General features: G+C 37.0%; 1 protein-coding gene across 1 annotated transcript; it reads left to right on the forward strand.

Annotated features, from left to right (window-relative positions):
- Window positions 1–1,291: 1,291 nt before the first annotated feature.
- Window positions 1,292–18,786, forward strand: TMEM236 (transmembrane protein 236). The gene is made up of 4 exons (XM_044678924.1): window positions 1,292–1,548; window positions 7,815–7,887; window positions 16,941–17,085; window positions 18,722–18,786. Exons 1-4 carry the CDS (start codon window positions 1,292–1,294, stop codon window positions 18,784–18,786), a joined length of 540 nt encoding a protein of 179 aa, XP_044534859.1.
- The last annotated feature ends 1,915 nt before the right edge of the window (window positions 18,787–20,701 follow it).

Consider the following 20,701-nt stretch of genomic DNA (forward strand, 5'->3'; position numbering starts at 1 on the left):
CAAATCAAAACAACTCTGAGGTATCACTTCACACCTAGCAGATTGGCTAAAATGAAAGAAGGGGAGAGTAATGAATGCTGGAGGGAATGTGGCAAAACTGGGACATTAATGCATTGTTGGTGGAGTTGTGAACTGATCCAGTCATTCCGGATGGCAATTTGGAACTATGCTCAAAGGGCTATAAAAGAATGCCTGCCCTTTGATCCAGCCATACCATTGTTGGGTTTGTACCCCCAAAGAGATCATAGATAAACAGACTTGTATGAAAATATTTATAACCGCCCTTTTTGTGGTGGCAAAAAATTGGCAAATGAGGGTATGTCCTTCAATTGGGGAATGGCTGAACAAATTGTGGTATATGCTGGTGATGGAATACTATTGTGTTCAAAGGAATAATAAACTGGAGGAATTCCATGTGAACTGGAAAGACCTCCAGGAATTGATGCAGAGTGAAAGAAGCAAAGCCAGAAGAACGTTGTACACAGAGACTGATATACTGTGGTAAAATAGCATGTAATGGACTTCTGTACTAGCAGCAATGCAGTGACCCAAGACAATTCTGAGGGATTTATGGAAAAGAATGCTACCCACATTCAAAGGAAAAACTGAAGGAGTGGAAACAGAAGAAAAACAACTGCTTGAACACATGGATTGAGGTGGACATAATTGGGAATGTAGACCCGAAACTACCACACCAATGCAACTATCAACAATTTGGAAATAGGTCTTGATCAATGATACATGTTAAAACCAGTGGAAATGCGCATCAACTATGGGGGAGAGGTCGGGGGGTGGGGGTGGGTGAAGGGGAAAGTAAGAGCATGAACCATGTAACCATGTTAACTTTTCTAAAAAATAAATATTATTAAATGTTAAAATGTAAAAAAAAATAAAATCCACAAAATTAAAAAAAACAAACAAACAAAAGACATTTGTGTGGGATAGCTAATTATTGTCCTAAGAACTTGGTAAGTTTTATTTATAGATACCATACTATTTAACAGTAATAATAAGTGCTAATAAATATTTTTGACCAATACAAAAGAATACTGTGCAAAAATCATGCCTTACGCGACTCATAGGTAAGTAATCTTGGCAATCACTTTCATAGATACCTTGTGGTTAAGTAGTGAGATCATTGAACCCTATAAAGGTCAATAAAAGAATAAAAAATCAGTGGTGTGTATGCACCCTAGCAAAGAACGTGACCATAGTTCAGAACAGTATCTCTATATGTATTACTGATTATCTAGAGGAAAAGCTTTTTCTTCTAAGAGGTGCCTGTTTCAGAATGGTCTCCGGAAAATTAATCAAACTCTTGGTTTATGAAGTCTTAGAATTTGCTGCTTTTTGTGTCCCAACACTCGTGGTGGCAGAACAGTTTGCCTTTGCCTACCAAAGGACAAAGAATTCCAATGAGAAGACGTTTTATTGGCTTGTCGTGTCCATTTCCATAGCTTACGTGGCATTGGTGGCATTGCTGGTTTGGGTTCCTGTAAAAGTTCTGCTACACAAAAAGCATCATCTCCGCTCCAAAATAAAACAATGGTAAGTGTTTCCAGGTAAGATATTCCACTAGTGGGGCAGGTAGGTGGCTCAGTGGACAGAGCATCAGGCATATAAACAGGAGGTTCTGGGTTCAAATGTGGCATCAGCCATTTCCTAGATGTATGACCCTAGCCCTGACCTGTCTCCTACCTTGGAATCTATACTTATGCCAATTCTAAGACAGAAGGTAAGGGTTTGTTTGTTTTTTTTTTAATGATATCCTGCCAGGAAACTGGAGGTTGGGTGGAAAACTCTTGGAGTGCTTCTACCAAGTTATGAGTCAAGATTTGTTATTGGGGGTATTGGTTCTTTTGCCTTTCTTTACAACCTAAAGGTTTAGCTCAGTGCCTAGTATGTAGTAGCAGGTATTTAGTGTTGTCTACTTTTTTCAAAGTAAAAGTTCATTCTACTGAAATTTTAGAAAAGGTTTGTTATGTTGGAAAAATACCTAGTTGTCTCTTTCTTCTTTAAAAAAACAAAACAAAACAAAAAAAACCTTACGGGGGCAGCTGGGTAGCTCAGTGGATTGAGAGTCAGTCCTAGAGATGGGAGGTCCTGGGTTCAAAGCTGGCCTCAGACACTTCCCAGCTGTGTGACCCTGGGCAAGTCACTTGACCCCCATTGCCTACCCTTACCATTCTTCCACCTATGAGCTAATACACAGAAGTTAAGGGTTAAAAAACAACAACAACAAAACAAACAAACAAACAAACAAACAAACCTTACCTTCCTTCTTGTAATCAATACTGTATATTTGTTCCAAAGCAGAAGATCAGTAAGGGCTAGGCAATGGGGGTTAAGTGACTTGCCCAGGGTCACACAGCTAGGAAGTATCTGTGGCCACATTTAAACCCAGGATCTCCCATTTCTAAGCCTGGCTCTCAATCCACTGAGCCACCCAGCTGTCCCCAGTTGTTACTATTTTAAACATCAACAAATGTGAACATTTCAATATACAAAAAACATTAAAAATGTGTATATGAAACTGAATTTTTATTATGTGCATTTTAAAAGTATATATTAAGGTTAAAATGGTAGCAATAGAACTACTCTTTTTGTCAGTGTCCTTACGAACTTCCTTCTGCTCTTTCTGTGGGTCTTTAAATGTTTCAGTGATGTCTTTTCTTTCTTTTAAAATTCACATTACTTTTATTACCCAGTTACAGCAACATTTTGAAATCAGTACATATTAAGGAAGTATAGCATTTCTAAGGCATCTTCTAGGTGGCTCAGTAGATAGAAAGGGAGGCCTGGAGATGGAAGGTCCTGGTTTCGAATCTGGCCTGAGACACGCCTACTGGCTATGAAACCCTGGGCAAGTCACTTAAACCCCATTGCCTAGCCCTTACTGGTCTTATGGAATCAGTACTTAATATTGATTTAGAAACAGAAGATAAAGATTTTTTTTTAAAGTATAACTTTTCCCTAAGAAGGACACATTACAAATATGAATGAACATGAATTGACAATACTCTCATTTCTTATTGGAGTTGAGAATTGACTGAGCAGATTCTACTAAATAATAGTATTAAAATGTTGAGAGGCAGCCTAGTACAGGGGATGGAAGTCTGACTTTGGATCCAGGAATTTCTAGCTTTAAGCCCTCTCTCTCACATATTTTGGCTTTGGCACTGAAGACAAATCAGTTTACTTCAGTGCCCCAGTTAACTCTCTGACATTAGAATTTGCTGATAAGGTACCAATTTGCATCAGGAAAGGAGCTTCCTCACCACAAACTGATGATACCACAGGTCTGTTGTTGTTGAGTCATTTTCGGTCATGTCTGACTCTTCATGACCCCCCTTTGAGGGTTTTCTTGGTAAAAATATTGGACTGATTTGCCATTTCCTTTTCTAGCTCATTTTGCAGATGAAGAAACTGAGGCAAATAGGGTTGAGTAACTTGCCCAGGGTCACCCAGTAAGTGTCTGACTCAAATTCCTGGAAAAAAATAAAAAGACTCAGAAACTTCCAGATCACAGTGATTTTTAGGCCAGTGACTCCCTTTTATCAGCAATCATGAAGCAGCTGGTTAGGTATTTCCAGAAGAGAGTAGGAAGGCAGGAAATTCAAATAGCCGTCTTTTATTTCTTTCTTGTCTTGGCCAGGGATCCGGCAACTTTTGCTTTTCTTTCATTTCTGATCAAAAGGCCTCTTTTGGACTTTAGTGACATTGTGACAGCCCTCTAAATAGAGCGTTTGTTTCAGAAGACCATCCCAGGAAGTATACTTGGGATTTTCAAGTTTCACATTGCTATTGCTAGGTGTGACTGGAGACTTTATAGCTGGAAAGATATTTCCGTGTTTATAAGGACAATAAAACACCCACGATAGCCTCTTACTAACCATTCTGTGACCTCTTAGACTCTCTTTTGCTTTGACTTTATATATATATGTATATATAATATGCATCTTACATATGTATATGGGTAATATATAAAATCAAGAAAAGGGTCACTTTTGCATGATGACTTTGGGTAATATTTGTTGGTGTTCATGTTTCAATCATGGTCTTACTCTTTGTGGCCCTCTTTGGGATTTCTCTGGCAGAGATACTGGAGTATATTTTGCCATTTCCTTCTTATTTTTCAGTCACAGAAACTGTGGGCAAACAGGGTTCAGTGACTTGTCCAGGGTCACGCAGCTAGGAAGTATTTGAGGCTAGATTTGAATTCGGGAAGATGAGCTTTTCTGCCTCCACACCCAGCACTCTATCCACTGTACCACCAAGCTGCCCAGGATTACATTTGCCTTGAAACAATAGAGTACTTTTGTGTATGATCATGAACTTGGAGAAATAAACAGGAAGTCAAATGTCTTAGTCTTAATGTTCTGGTGTATAAATGAGGATGATGCAGAAGTAATAGCTGCCAAAGGATACAACACACACTGGAAACAAGAATAATTATTTTCCCAGTGCTTTAACTGTCCTTTCCCCTTAGAGAATCACGACTCCCTTATGTAGACTGAATTCATAGCTAGGTACTGTTGGTAGATTGAGCACCTGGATTTCAAGTCAGAAAGACCCAAATTCAATCCTACCTCAGAAACTGTTTGTGTGGCCCTGGACAAGTCACCTAATTTCTCCTGGACCATTTCCTTAAGTGTAAAATGGGGAAAATAATTATATCTGCCTGTCATGGTTGCTGTGAGGATCAAGTATGGTACTAAATTTAAGAGCTTTGTAAAAAATACTGTATAACAATAATAATAATTATTATTATATTCAATTGAACAAGCACTCACTATAAACAAGGCAAAGACTTTATATTCTACTAGAACTCGAGGTATACGTTTTACACAGAAAAGTAAGAAAGAAATAATTTGTGGAAGCACTAATAAGAAAAGAGGTGACTCCTAAGTGGAATCTTGAAGGAAGGTGGGAATTCTCAAGGTGAGGATGAGGAGAGAATACATTTCCATGCATATGGAACAGGTTGTGCAGTCATGTGGATGTCAGACAGTTTGCCAAGTTTGGAGAACTGAAACTCATAATGTAGTAAACCACTTTGGTTTTCAGTTTAAATGGAAAGGTTCTCTGCCAAAATTAGAGTACTCCCCCCACCAATATCCTAATAGTTGCTCAATAAATAAATCTTGGAGATTTTTGTGCCCCCTTCACATTCAAGAAAATTCTTGTCTAAAATTCTTGATAAATTTCACATTTACCCAGTTTTGTAGTTGGGACTTTGAGAGGTTAGAGGGCAAAGAGCAATTGATTTGGAATCAGAGGAACTAGTTTCCACTCCACACCGCTTTGGCTCTCCAATCTCCCCCTGTCTATTGGCTGCTTTCATAATGACCACGAACAAACCCAGGTCTCCCTCAATCCTCGAAAAACAAACAAAAACCCTCATATGATCCATCCATCTCCTCCAGCTATCTTCCCATTCCTCTTTAGTGACTACACTCTTTTAGAATGCCATATACAACAGATGCCTCTATTTCCTTTTCTTCTCAGCAGCAATAGGGAAGTTCAGAAGGGGGAAATATTGGGGTGGCCTCATTCACTTAGTGATCTCATCAGCTCCCATAGATTTAATTATAATCTTTATGCAGCTGGTTATCGGATTTATTTATCCATCTCTAATCTCTTTCCTGACTTCCATTCTCACCTCTCCAACTTCCTATTAGACATTTCAAATTGGATTTCATGTAGAGATGTTAAACTTAACATGTCTATAACACAAACTGATTATCCTCCCTTGATCCTTTTCTCCCCAACCTTTCCCTTTTCTGAATTTCCTTATGATTGTTGAGGGCACGACTATCCCTCCCAGTCACACAGGCTTGAAAGCTCCTCGACTCTTTACTCTCTTTCAGTACAATATCTGTTGCCAGGAACCATCCATTTTACCTTCATAACACTTCTCACATATGTCCCTTTCTCTACTCTGACATTACTAAATCTGTGTGGCAGTTCCTCATCTCTTTAAGTCCTGCAATAGATGGCAGTTTAATCTCCCTGACACAAGTTTCTCTCCATTCAACTGTCAAAGCAATTTTCAGAAAGTACATCTGTCTGACCATGTCACCCTCCTCCCCGCTCAATAAACTCCAATGGTTCTCCATCATTTCCAGCATAAAATATAAAATTTCCCCTCATTCAAAGCCCTTCACAACTTGCCCCGACCTCTTTCAGACTTCTTCCCCTTTCCCCCCAAAGTATTCTGTGATCCAGTGCCACTGACCTTGTTGTTTCTTGAACAAGGCAATCCATCTCTCAGCTCCTGGCCCTTTCTCTAGTTGTCCCTTGTGCCCAGAATGCTCTCTCTCCTTTCAGCCTCCTGGCTTTCTTCAAGTCTCGGCTAAAATCTCAGCTCTCCAAAAAGACTTTTCCTATTCCCCTTTAATTCTAGGCTCTATCCTCTGTTGATTGTCTCCAGTTTATTCTGTATATGCCTTATTTAGGCATACTTCCTTGCATAATGCCTCCCCTGTTCAACTGTGAGCCTCTTGAGGGCAGCAACTGTTTTTTGCCTTGGTACTTCCAATGATTTGCACAATGTTATTGTTATTGTTCAATCATGTCTGATTCTTGGGAACCCATTTGGGATTTTTTTGGCAAAAAAACTAGTGTGATGCTCCATTTCCTTCTCCAGCTCATTTTTTAGATAAGGAAACTGAATTAAATAGGAGTAAGTGACTTGCCCAAGGTCACATAGCTTGGAGGCCAGATTGGAACTCAGGAAGATGTCTTCCTGACTCCAGGACTGGTACTCTATCTACTGTGCCACCTAGCTCCCCATGCTTAGCACAGCACCTGGCACATATTAGGTGCTTAATAGATGATTGTTGACTTGTTGACTGTATAATACCTGCATGATCTCAAATAAATTACTTCCTTTCCCTGGGTTTCTTTAGTTTCTAATCTATAGGAGGCAAAGAGTTGGGCTAACTGGCCAAAAAGGCTTTTTCTTACCCAAATCTCCGATCTTCTTTATATTTATCTTTATATCTTCAGGGCCTAGCCTACAACCTGACATAGAGTAAGTTCTTAATAAATACTTGTTAATTGGCTGATTATCAAATTCTTGTTGATTTGCAGCTTTTAAGGCTTTTTTCCCCTCACAACAACCCTATAAGCCAGTAGTATAATTATCATTAAGTTTATTTAACAACTGAAAGAGTTTAGGATTAGAGGAATGACATGATTTGCCAAGGTAATCTAGCAAAGCAAATAACTACAAACCCAGATCTGGAACTTGAACTTAGAACTTCTGACTTCAAATCCAATATTCTTTTGGCTTACCAGTTTTTTTGACTTTTAAATAGTTCTTAATCTGCTATTTTATTATTAATACACATTTCCCCCAAAGATCAATTTTTGAGCCAGAAGCAAATCATGTGAGCTTACAAGAATCATCCTCAATTGTGTTGGTCTCAACTACTGAACTCTTGGCCAAGATTCTTGTTTATTAAATATGGCAATAGTGAATGTCACTTTACTTTTTTATTTTTTATTATTTTTTATTGTAAGGCTGAAAGTTCTACTGGGTGATGTTTATATATTTTATTTTGTTCATTTTTTGGAAATCTTTCACTTTTTTCTCCTAGAACACATTGTGTGTGTGTGTGTGTGTGTGTGTGTGTGTGTGTGTGTGTGTGTGTGTGTGTTTCCATCCCTACTTTGAAACATTTCGGAAATGGAAATAGGGAAACAGGAACTTCTTAGAAAAACTGCTCTTGAATTAGCAAAATGCAACAGGAAGTGGTCATCCTGTACATGATTGCTTTTGCTTATTCACTTATTTTCTTCTTTGCTAGGAGACCTCCTCTAATGATGTGTGTAATATTCACAACACTCCCATGCTTTGGATTTTCTATAGCAGTCACAGAGGTATGTAAGGCTGATTTTCTTGTCTAGATTAACTTTGGACTTGGAGAATATGGACCTTACCAAGGGATGCTGCAAGGCTCTGACTATGCCTCAATGTCCCCCTCACCATATTGCCTTGGACACTACTTTTCCTAATCTGATCTAAAATCCTTCCAATTACAGTTTGATCGGGAAAAGATCTTGGAAGTCATCTGGGCCATTGGTGTCAAACTCAATAGAAACAGAAGGGCCAGATTTTGACTTAGAAAACCACAATTCCCATTATTCTATGCTGTAGCTTCCTTTATTTTGTCAAACATTTCCAAATTACATTTTAATCTTGTTCCCTCGCATTGGGAACTTTTGTACCTATTTGCTATATTTAGTCTAATCACATTTGTTTTTTTACAAAACAAAACACCTAGGGTCATGGAGGTTAGATGATTTGTCAGCATCACCCAAATTTGAACCAAGATCCTTCAACCTCAATTTCAGTGCTCTTTCTAATTGTTTTTTTAAAAACTCTTACCTTCTTAGTATCAGTCTTTCTTAGTACCAGTTCTTCTTAGTATCAATCAAGAAAAGCAAGGGCTAGGCAATTGGTGTTCAGTGACTTGTCTAGGACTACACAGCTAGAAAGTATATGAAGCCAAATTTGAACCCAGGTCCTTTCAACTCCAGGCAGACAGGTTGCCCCAGCATGGCTCTTTCTCACTGGCCTAGATTACATCTAAATCCTTTTTATATTTCTTCCTTTATGGGACAAGATTGTAGAATCTAGATCTGGAACAGACATTGAGATCATCTTGTCCAGGAGTTCTTAACTTTTATGTGTCATAGACTCCTTTGGCTTTTTGGTGAAGCCCTCTGGTTCCCTTTCCAGAATTATGCTTTTACACATGGTATTCCAAAAGTCTTAATCCAGTTTTAATCAATTAAAATTTATCCATTTAGATATACATAAGATAAAATATGTAGCATGACAAAGGAAAGCATTTATAGTGAAGTACAGTTATCAACACTAAAAAAAGTTTACACACCCAAGATTAAGAACCTCTTTGTTTTCCAGACAAGTATGAAAGGGGTAGCTTAAAGCTACACTGTAATTGGTGGAGTCAGCATTCAAAGGTGGATCCTTGAATTCTGAATCCAGGACTCCTCCTAGCTGCATTATCAGTGGAATATTCCCAATAGAGCTTTAAAGTTAGGTAATAGCAAATCTTATGTTACTGAGGGAGCCTGAGGTTCTCTAATCTGTGCCCCTCTCTTATTGACTGTAAAAATCAAGCCCTGAGTAGAGAAAAAAAGGTTACTGGTTTTCTTGTTATAGTTCGAATTGGAGATAGGGGATGAGAGCATGAAAATAATAAACTTTGGGTGTCAGAAGAGCAGCAAGGCCAGTGGGAAGGGGTGAGAGGTGGCTCACTGGTCCCAAAGGCCAGGCCTCCATGGAGTATTTATTTCATTGTGGGACTTGAGAAAACAGGCAATTGAGGAAGATATATGAGAAGCCTCTTGAAGGAGAACACCAAAAAGAAGGAAGAGAAAAAAGAAAAGGGAAAAAGATTTTCATCAGCTTTGTCCACTGCCTACAAGCGCCTGGGATGGCCATCTTTTTTAAGACTGGAGAGTACATGCTTGACAAGCACGCCCTCTAGGAGAGCTGCAAAACCCTACATTGAGACCCTGTCATACTGGATCCTCCAATAAAGATCATGGATGTTCATTAAACAGCAGCCCTGCAGCTCTTCCTCTTAATATTAAGAATAAATAATTTAGCATCAAAATTTTTTTTCTAAAGACCTACTGCAATCTTCTGATACGTGGACTTATAGGAATAAATTGCTACATTAATTTATATATATATATATATATGTATGCATTCACTATATATACCTACACATATATATCNTTGTGGGACTTGAGAAAACAGGCAATTGAGGAAGATATATGAGAAGCCTCTTGAAGGAGAACACCAAAAAGAAGGAAGAGAAAAAAGAAAAGGGAAAAAGATTTTCATCAGCTTTGTCCACTGCCTACAAGCGCCTGGGATGGCCATCTTTTTTAAGACTGGAGAGTACATGCTTGACAAGCACGCCCTCTAGGAGAGCTGCAAAACCCTACATTGAGACCCTGTCATACTGGATCCTCCAATAAAGATCATGGATGTTCATTAAACAGCAGCCCTGCAGCTCTTCCTCTTAATATTAAGAATAAATAATTTAGCATCAAAATTTTTTTTCTAAAGACCTACTGCAATCTTCTGATACGTGGACTTATAGGAATAAATTGCTACATTAATTTATATATATATATATATATGTATGCATTCACTATATATACCTACACATATATATTTTTATACACAATATGCCTATATATGCCTTCACATAGCATATCCTAGTATGGACTTAAAAGTTGTGGAAAATATATCTCTATATTTTTCATAACTTTTATATATACATATATTTTACATAAGTTTTCATTCTGTACTGGAGGGATATACTATATGAAGGTAGATATAACCTTTATTCACTGGCATTTATTTCTAGAAACTTCTAATACTCAAGGTAATCCAGCATTCTGCAGGATGGAAAACACTAAACGTTCTAAGGCAGGGATTCATAATATTTTTTTGTGTTTTGAACCTCTTTGAAAGGCTAGTGAAACCTATGAGCCCCTTTTTATAATAACGTTTTCAAATACTTAAAATTAAGTCCAAAGCATTACAAAGGAAACTATTTATAGTATGTTTTTCATACTTATCAAATGTTTTTCATCATCATCAAAATGTTTTTCAAAGTTCACCCCACTTCATGTTCGGAAGCTCTGCTTCAAGTGTCCCATCATTAGGTTTCAGAGAGTCTGAATTTGGTTGGAAAAAAGTGACATTTGTATTTTCACTGATTTCTACCTGAAATCTATCATCTTTTTCAATTATTTACAAATATGATTCTGAGACTACTATCAGCTTTACTACTTTCAAAAGGTTCTTGATGCCCAAAGTGAAGAACTCTTACTTTAAGAGCTGTTTCACTTCTTTCCTTTCCAAATCATTTATATGTGTTAAATCTGATTTAAAAAAAAATGAGGCAATTGTTATTTTTCATTCTTGTTCTATTTTTATTTTTGCCTCAAATAACAAGACATGAGGCATAGAGGACATTGTACTCAGACTGTTGATCTTGGAATTAGGAAGACCTGGATGTAGATCTCACCTCTGATAATAATAATAACAATAACAATTATTGTGATAAGTATCAATTATTGTGACAAGTAACAATAACAATTATCGTGATAAGTATCAATTTTGTGATAAGTAACAATAATTATCATGATAAGTATCAATTATTGTGATAAGTAATAATTATTGTGATATGTATCAATGATTGTGGTAACAATAACAATTATTGTGATAAGTATCAATTATTGTGATGAGCAACAGTAACAATTATTGTAATAAGTGATAATTACAACAATATTTAGCATTTACATAGCATTTTAACATCTGTAAAACATTTTACATGTAGTATCACATTTGGCAATAACCTTGTGAGGTAGTTGCTATTATTCCCATTTTACAGATGAAAGTGATAGTCAAAAGAAACTGATTTTGAAAGAAATTAATACTTATTCAGGTTCATGTAGTTAGAGAGAGTGTCTGAAACCAGACTTGAACTTTGACCTTTAAGACTCCATGGCTAGCCCTTTCTCTGGTCTGTGCTGTGATTATGGACAAGTTCCCTAACCCCACTGTACTTAGGAAATGCCCCAAGATTTGTTTACTAAATCAGATGGATTACAATTTTCCTTGTTGCTTTGAGTTTTCTTTTTCTTACACTGGTTAAATAGCAGAATCTTCTTAGTATTCTTGTCTATTTGAACATATTCAAAGAAAAAAACAACTAAATCATCAGCAGATAATGGGAAAGCTGCCTCTCTCTCCAAAAAGTAGACCAGACAAATTCATAAGATCACTGGGCAGATGTGGAAAACCAAGAGTGTTTTCTTTGAACCATGCGCAAAAATAAATAAATATTAACCTATTGAGTTTCTCTTGGGAGCCCTATAGTTTTATCAGAAATGATCAATGCTGAAACTGGAATGTAAGTCTAGAGAGTCACTAAGTACTGTGGATTATTTTTCCAAAATTCATACAGCATTCATTCAATATATACTTATTAAGTACCTGCTGAGCATTGAAGATAGAAATATGAGACATAATACTGCCCCATCCCTTAAGGAATTTAAAATCTAATAGTGATGAAAAGATATTGAGATGATATAAGGCAGAATATGATTAGAGCTAAAGTGATATCACCATAAAAGGTTATAAAAAATGGAAGGCAGAGGAGGCTGCTAGATGATACAAAGGACTGAGAGCCAGGCTTAGAGATGAGAGATTTCAAATCAGGCCTCAGACATTTTCTAGCTGTGTGACCCTGGGCAAGTCACTTACCCCTCATTGCCTAGTCCTTTTCTCTCTTCTGTCTTGGAACAGATATACAGTATTGATTCTAAGACAGAAGGTAAAGGTTTTGTTGTTGTTGTTATTGTTTTGTTTTTTAAAGAAATAGAAAGAAGAGGCATTGCTTTTGGTTATGAAAGAAGATACCTCACAGAAGACTTTTTGGAAAAGTTGGCATTTGATTTGGGCCTTGAAAGAAGAAAAGTTTATTTCATTAAGCAGTGATGTGGAGATACTATGTTAAAGACATGGAAGATGGATTCATAGCCCTAATTTTCTTTATATTCTCAAGTCTACCATATAGAAACTTAGGACTGGAGAGGGAGTATATACCAAAATGAATGGGAATTGTGTCCAATGAGCAGGGAATTCTAGGGCATTGTTCTAAAGCTGGAAGAGAGTTATTATAGGAAGTTAACAATTACATTTCTCATTTTTCAGTTGAGGAAACTGAGGCCAGGGGAAGTTAAGGGACTTGCTCAAGATCACAGAGGTCATAAGTGTAGGAGGTGGCATTTGAACTTGCATGTCACTAACTCTAGAGTCTTTTTTTTTTCCATTATACCACACTGCCATTATCATTATCACTAACATTTATGAGATATCCTTCTAATATGTGCAAGTACTGTGCTAAGTGCTTTAATAATATTCTCTCTTGATTCCCACAACAACCCTAGAAGGGAGGTACTGTTATTTTCCTCATTTTACAGTTGAGGAAATTGAAGCAAAAATAGCAGTTAAACAGTTTGCCCAATGTCACAAGACTGTGTAGTATCTGAGAACAAATTTGAACTTTGTTCTCCCTGGCTTCACACCCAATATTTTATCCACTGCACTACCTAGTTGCCCTTAGGATCATTTCTTTATATTGAATGTGTTCCAGGTATACATACTCTGACAGAATCTGGATCTTTCAGAAGGACCCTCTAGTACAAGCCTTATGCTTTACAGTTGAAGAACTAAGACCCAGAGACACTGTTACTTGCACTCAACTAGATGGTGGGAGAACAGGACTAGAACCCAGGCTTCTTAGTTCACAAATCTGTGTATTCTCCACTACACTATGGAATGTCTTAAACTCTTTGTTGGTATCACCAAACCTGAACTAGTATTTTGATTTGCCATGTAACTTTTGCCATTTGCCTTAGAGATATTTTCATTGGGTAACGATGAAGAGGAAGTCTTTAGCTTCTCCTTATATTTATTTTTTCATTCATTTGCTTTTACTTTGAGATCTTCTTTTAAAAAAAGTCCTTGATGCCTTTTATCTCTTCACCTGTAATTAATTTTGTCCTTCTCATCAAACTATCCTTTGAGAGAAAGGAAGAACAGTTATGATTGGTCAGTTGTTATTTTGAGTCAGGTCAGATTCTTGGTGACCCCATTTGGAGTTTTCTTGGCAGAGATACTAGAGTACTTTGTCATTTCCTTCTTTGAATTATTCTACAGATGAAAAAAACAGAGAGAAACAGAGTGAAATGACTTGCCCAGGATCATACAGCTGGCAAGCGACTGAGGCCAGATTGAACTCAGAAAAATGAGTCTTCTTGCCTCCAATCCCAGCACTCTATCCTTTGTGACATATAGCTGAAGCAATAAGCACTTAACTTATTAATCACTTATTCTGTGCCAAGCAAGGAAACTAGGTGGCACCATAGTGTATAAAGCATCAGCCCTAGAGTGAGGAAGACTCATCTTCCTGATTTCATATCTAGCCTCAGACACTTATCAGCTGTTTGACCCTGGGCAAATAACTTTACTCTATTTGCCTCAGTTTTCTCATCTGTAAAATGAGCTGGAGAAGTAAATTACAAACCACTTCAGTATCTCTGTCAAGAAAATCTCAAGTGAGGTCACAGAGGATCAGACATGACTGGAAAACAATTGAACAGCAGCAAAAATGTGCCAAGCACTATACTAAGCACTTTACAAATATCCATTTGATGTTCCAAGAGCCTTTTAAGATAAGTACTGTTCTCATTTTATACTTAAGGAAACTGAGGTAGAAATCAAGTGATTTGTCCAAGGTCAGAAAATTGGTAGGTCTAAGTCCAGACTTGAACTGGTCTTCTTGACTCCAAGAAAGAAGGAAAGATCAAGAAAAATCACTGACAAAAAAATGTCTTAAAGCATATGCAACATTGCACTTCTAGTCACTCACTTTTCTAATAAAAGAAAGGGAATTTTTCATTATCTGTTCTGTAAGGTATAAATTGATTGGTCCTTGGAATTATCCTGTGCACTTTGTGTTGTTTTCATTTGCAATATCATTTTTTCCTTATTTTGGATGCCCAAGCATAGTGACTTTATTGTGACATATTGATTTATTGACTTTATTACACATATTTTCCTCATGGGGAAAATATAGAAAATGTGGACAAGAATTTCACAGAAAATGAAGGAACGAGAGAGTTCTGTCTATAGTGATGGAAGGTGTCCTCACACCAAAGAAATCTTGAATCTTCCCGAGTATCAGGGTATAAAATATATTTCAGATAAAAAAAAAGAATTGGAATAATATTTATAATCATCAAAGTTGAAAAGCACTTTACAAATCTTATTTCCTTTGAGTGTCACAACCCTCTGAAGTAGATGCCTACAGTTATCTTTAATGCCATTTTACTGGCAAAGAAACTGAGACTCAGAGAGTTTAATGGGTTTGCTCAAGATTACTTAAATAATCCTCACAGGTAGAATTCAAACCCATGTCTGCCTTACTTCAAGTCCAATGCTTTATCCGTTATGCCAAACAACTAACTGATTTACTAGATTTAAGTGATCGCTCATACTAAGAGTTCAAAACCTTGTAGCCTCTCATACCTGACATGTTCTGAAAACAGAGGAGGCAGTTTTAAGTGTAACATCTTTCCTGGGCAGCTTCTTCAACTTGTATTTTTACTTTTAGGTTGGAAGCCTAGAGGACAGCTTTTACTCTTGGGTCTTGGAGGTCTTCCTCTTCTTTCTACTTCCTCCTATTATAACCCCTCCTCCTTTACTACTTCTCTTCTATGACTCCACTATTATGACTCCACATTCTCTCTTCCTTCTCCTCCTAGTATTACTACTTTTCCTCCTCATAGCTCATGAGCCCCCACTGGTGTGCTCTCCATTAAAAATCAACTAATGCATACTATTAGCACTTGGCAACTCCTATTTACTAAAACGACACAGTAAGAACAGTAGCTAACCCTTATAAGAACCTGGGGTACACTCTCTTGAAAATACATACAACATTTGTGAGAAGAGTAGATACTGTAAGAGTCTATGCTATGAGAGTCATTTGGAACATGTACTGTCAAAGTAACTTGAATATCTAGAACTTATAGTACTTCAAGGACTTTTAATTTCTTATAATATCCTCATGCTTCTTGTCACTGGATATGATATTTGTTAGCCTTCCTTTTAGATCTGCTTTTCAACTGACTGAAATTAGCCTTTAAGGATTACTTGTAAATATGACCATCTTCCATAAACTAATGAGGTGGTGTGGTGGGAGAATCACACCCAAGTTGGTAGCAGAGTCTTGCTCCAAGATCGGGAGGCTCAAATTCTGTTGAGTCCAGAAGTAAGAAAGAATTTTATTCAAAGAAGAGGTTTTTAAGAGAGTATAATAGCCTAATAGTTGATAGAATAGCCTAGGGGCAGGGATGGCAAACTCTTTAGAGATTGAGTACTGAAAGAACTTCAATCCTCCTGCTGCATGTTAGCCCTCTGGCCTTACCCCAGACAGGAGAGGGAGGAAGTGCTCCCATTGGGCTGCTGAACAGAGGGGTGGGTGATGGGAGAAATGTCCTCAGGCACATGTGGACAGGGGGAGGAAAGCAGCCCCCTCTGGCAGGTATGTCATAGGTTAGCCCACACAAGTCTGGTGGCTAACCAGATAGGCTTGGGACTGATGGATTAGCTTTGGGGCTAATGGGTTAGCCTGAGGGCTAATAGAGTAGTATTGGGGGCTAGTAGTACAGCCCAATAGGTGGTGGAGTAGCACCTCCAGCTGTGGAATAGTAACTTCATAGCCTTGTGGATCAGGGTCTGCATATTTATAAGGGTCCGGGGGCTTGTCATCTCCCAGTCCAGTTCAGAACTAAAGTAAACATAGAACAATGTGAATAATTAATAATACAGATGAGGCACAAAACTGGTGGCCTAGTATAGTACAGTACTGTTCCAATACAAGCGATTGATGATACAGAATGGGTAACTGATTAATAATACAGATCCTGAAATTTATGCTTGACTAATGCTGAAACTACAGATTTTGCAATTTATGTTTAACTAGTGCTAAATGGTGAGAAATACAAGATCAGAGGATGAGGGTCCTGTTTCTATTACTGCTTCTTATTGCCCATTGCATGTCTCCATCAGTTACCCCTTCCACTTCACTCAGAGAAAGAAGGTCTTCACACTTTAAGAAAAGATCATTGGATACAAACACTTTTTCAATTAATAAATAACTTGTCATCTGTGATTAATTCATCTAGGAGGGAAATGAAATCCCCCTTTCTATTAGTAAAGGTTTTTAGATAAACAATTTCATAGTGGGAAAAGGTATTTCAATGAAGAATGAAAATTCTTTAAATAATTCTCATTGGTTCCCTTAAAACAGGTCCAAAAAGGTGGTTCAAATAGTACAACATCCGCATTGCCTGAAACTTTACCTGACTTACCAGTGTCATTGGTTATGGCCTCTTTAATTATTGTTGATATAATTGAAAAACTTCGGAAATATCCTCTCAAAGGAAGATCAATAAGTAAGTAATACAGTATATGATACAGCATGTTATTTTAACTTTTCAAAGGTTTGATGGTGCATTTAAAAATGATATGGCTTGCAATTATACTTCTGAAAGAAATTAAATGCTTTTTAAAATTATAATCAGTCAGGAGAAAGAATGGCTTAAGTGATATTTTAGCAATTCCTTCTTGGTTGCTCTGGAGGCATCATTTAAATTTACTTCATGTAAAAGGTTACCAATTTCTCAATTAGTCAAAATTTCCTGGAAATTTCTTCACTTTCCCCTCCTGTGGTTCTCAACACAAGCCATTACACAGAAATAGGAGGGAAATAAGGGGTTCCGTTTAAATGGATATTGCGGATTATTCTTGAGCTTCAGTTAATTTTAGGATATTTCTTGAATGTCCCACCAGTCCCAACATAAAAGATATCCAGAAGTGAACTTGTAATCCCCCCGCAAAACATAGTCTTCCTGATTGCACTGTTTCCCTGTAACAGATTCACCCAGCCTTTTGTACTCAGAGCATTAGTGCTGTGCCAGCACAGCGCCTGATATATAGTAGGTTCTTAGGAAATGGTATTGACTCATTATCTTTCACATCTCTTGTTTTGTTGCTTGAGTCCTGTGATTTTAACTATGCAATATTTCTCACATCAGGCCCTCTGTCTGTTTCAATTACCACCACCTTGATAGAAACCTTCATTATGAACTTTCTTGGCTCATATGACAGACTCCCTTTTTCTTATTAAAGAATTCAATTTTATTTTATTTTGTGCTTTGAATTCTCTCCCTTTCACCTCAGCCTTACCCCCAATTGAGAAAGTAAGAAAAACAAAAACAAACCCAACAAAAATACATATAGTCAAGCAAAACAAATTCCCCATATTAGCCATGTCCCCTAAAATTCATGCCTCAGGCTATCCTATAAATTCTATCATTTCTCTGTCAGTGGGTGAGTAGCATGATTTTTCATGAAACCTCTGGAATTATTGATCATTTCTTGAACAGAATTCCCTGGCCTTTCAAGGTTGTTGATCTTTACAGTATTGTCACAGATCATAATAGACCCTTCTGTCTCTATACTCTTCCCTGTTCAAGTCAGTCCACATATTACTAGACTCATTTTCCTTAATGTATGAATGTGGTCAACTAATTTCTTTGCCCTAAACCAGTGATGGTGAACCTTTTAGAGATGGAGTGCTGGGTCCCCCCCCCCCCACATACCAAGTGCCAGGTGTGCCTCTACCCCTTACCCCACGCAGGGAAGGGAGAAAATGTCCCCATTGGGCTGCTGGGCATGGGGGTGGATGATGTGAAAAAATGTCATCAGACCTTACAGGTAAAGCAGAGCTCATCTTCATAAACATAGTACTGACACATGCTATAGGACTTAGAGGACTAAAGAGAGTCTGTCATTTTCCCACAATTCCATCTCTAGGGTAGGTCAAGAGCACCAAAATAATACCTTCCTTAAGACTCTCTTTACTGTTCCTTATAGAATGACTCACTTTCTCCAGTTTCCCAGTCTTTGTATTAGTTACCTCCCTTGACTGGAATGTTCTGTCCCCACCTATGAATCACAGAATCCCTCCTTTCCTTTAAAAGTTTACTCAAGAATTCAAATTTTTCATTAAGTCTTTTGTTTCTGCAGTCCTATATGTTCAGATCGATGGCATTAAGGCACTATACAAACCCAAAATGCCTTCTGAATCATAAAAAGATAGATTAAACTATATTTGCAGTAATTTAGTTCAATTTTATTTAAAAATATGTATCCACTACCTTCTGATTGAACATCTCTGATGTTCAGAGAGGGACTAGGAAGATACAAAGTTCATCTGGAAGAACAAAAGATCCAGAATATCAAGGGAACTAATAAAAAAAAAGTTGTGACGGATGGTGAACTACCAGATCTTATACTGTACTCTAAAGCAGTAAATCATCAAAACAACATGGTACTGGCTAAGAGAAAGAGGGGTGGATCAATGAAATAGATTAGGAGTAAATGAACTCAGAAATCTAGTGTCTGATAAACCCAAAGATACCAGCTTTTGGGGAAAAAAATCCCTATTTGACAAAAACTGCTGGGGAAATTAGAAAAGAATATGGCAAAAATTAAGCATAGATCAATGTCTCACATCCTATAACAAGATAAGGTCAATATGTGCATATGATTTAATATAATGAGTGATATTATAAGTAAATTAGGGGAATATAGAATAGTTTACCAGTCAGAACTATGAAGAAGGAAAGAATTTATGACCAAACAAGAAATAGAGAACATTACAAGGTGTAAAATGAATAATTTTGATTATGTTAAATTTTAAAAGCTTTTGTTCAAACAAAACCAAATGCAACCAAGATTAGAAAGGAAGCAACAGAGCCAGGCCTAGAGACAGGAGGTCTTAGGTTCAAATCTGACCTCATACACTTCCCCTGGGCAAGTCACTTGACCCCCATTGCCTACCCTTACCACTCTTCTGCCTTGGAGCCAATACACAGTATTGACTCCAAGACAAAGGTAAGGGTTAAAAAAAAAAAAAGAGCAACAACCAAAAATAAATAAATAAATTTGAAAAAAAAAAAGGAAGGAAGCAACAAACTGAGGGGAAATTTTATAACAAATTTCTCTAACAAAAGTCTCATTTCTCAAATACATAAAGAAATAATTCAAATGTATAAGAATGCCATCACTGTCCTAAACCATTTACTAGCTCCGTGTGTATATTGAGTAAAAGATAAAATTCTTTAACCAGGTATTCAAGGCTTCTCACCATCTGTCATCACTTCATCTTTATTTTCTTATCTCATAATACTCCTCATGATGAATGCAGTCTAAGTTGTGACCAAAATGAACTACTTGCTAATTTCCTATAGACACACTTTTCTATCTCCACATTTTTGGTGAATTGTTTAATCTGTTTAGAATGCCCTCCACTTGCCTCTCAAGCTCTGGGCCTCTTAAATATTCATCACATAATTTTTGTATTATAGTTATTTCTGTATTTATCACATCTTCATATTAGGATATTGGGTTTTTGACGAGAAATTAATCTAAAATTTACAAATCTCTCATTGTCTAGCATAGTGCTCTGAACATAGAATAGGTGCTTAAATGTTTGCTAAAAGGTATTTACAGAGAGTTCTATATAATTACCATATATATTTTTTCTTTTCTTTTCACTATCATTTTTCTTTTTAAAGTCATTCATTTCTAAATATACCTCTCCTACACATCCAGAAAACCCTTTCTTGTAACAGATTTTAAACAAAAGAAAAAATTATTTTATTTCACGTGGATCTTTCTACTTCTTTCTGAAATCATCCTGTTCATCATTCCTTATAGCATGATAGTATTCCATCACCATCATACACCACAATTTTTTCAGCCATTCCCTACTTGAGGGATATCCCTTTAGTTTCCATTCCTTTGCCACCACAATAAAAGCAGCTCTAAATATTTTGGTACACACAGATCCTTTCCCATTTTTTTTTTATTTCTTCAGGATATAGACCTCATTGTGGTATTACTGGATCAAAAGATGTGCATTCTTTTATAGCCCTTTGGGCTTAATTCCAAATTGCCTTCCAGAATGGCTGGATCAGTTCACAACTTCATCAGCAATGCATC

This window comes from Gracilinanus agilis, chromosome 5, assembly GCF_016433145.1.
Source record: "Gracilinanus agilis isolate LMUSP501 chromosome 5, AgileGrace, whole genome shotgun sequence".
NCBI classification, from domain to species: Eukaryota; Metazoa; Chordata; class Mammalia; order Didelphimorphia; family Didelphidae; genus Gracilinanus; species Gracilinanus agilis.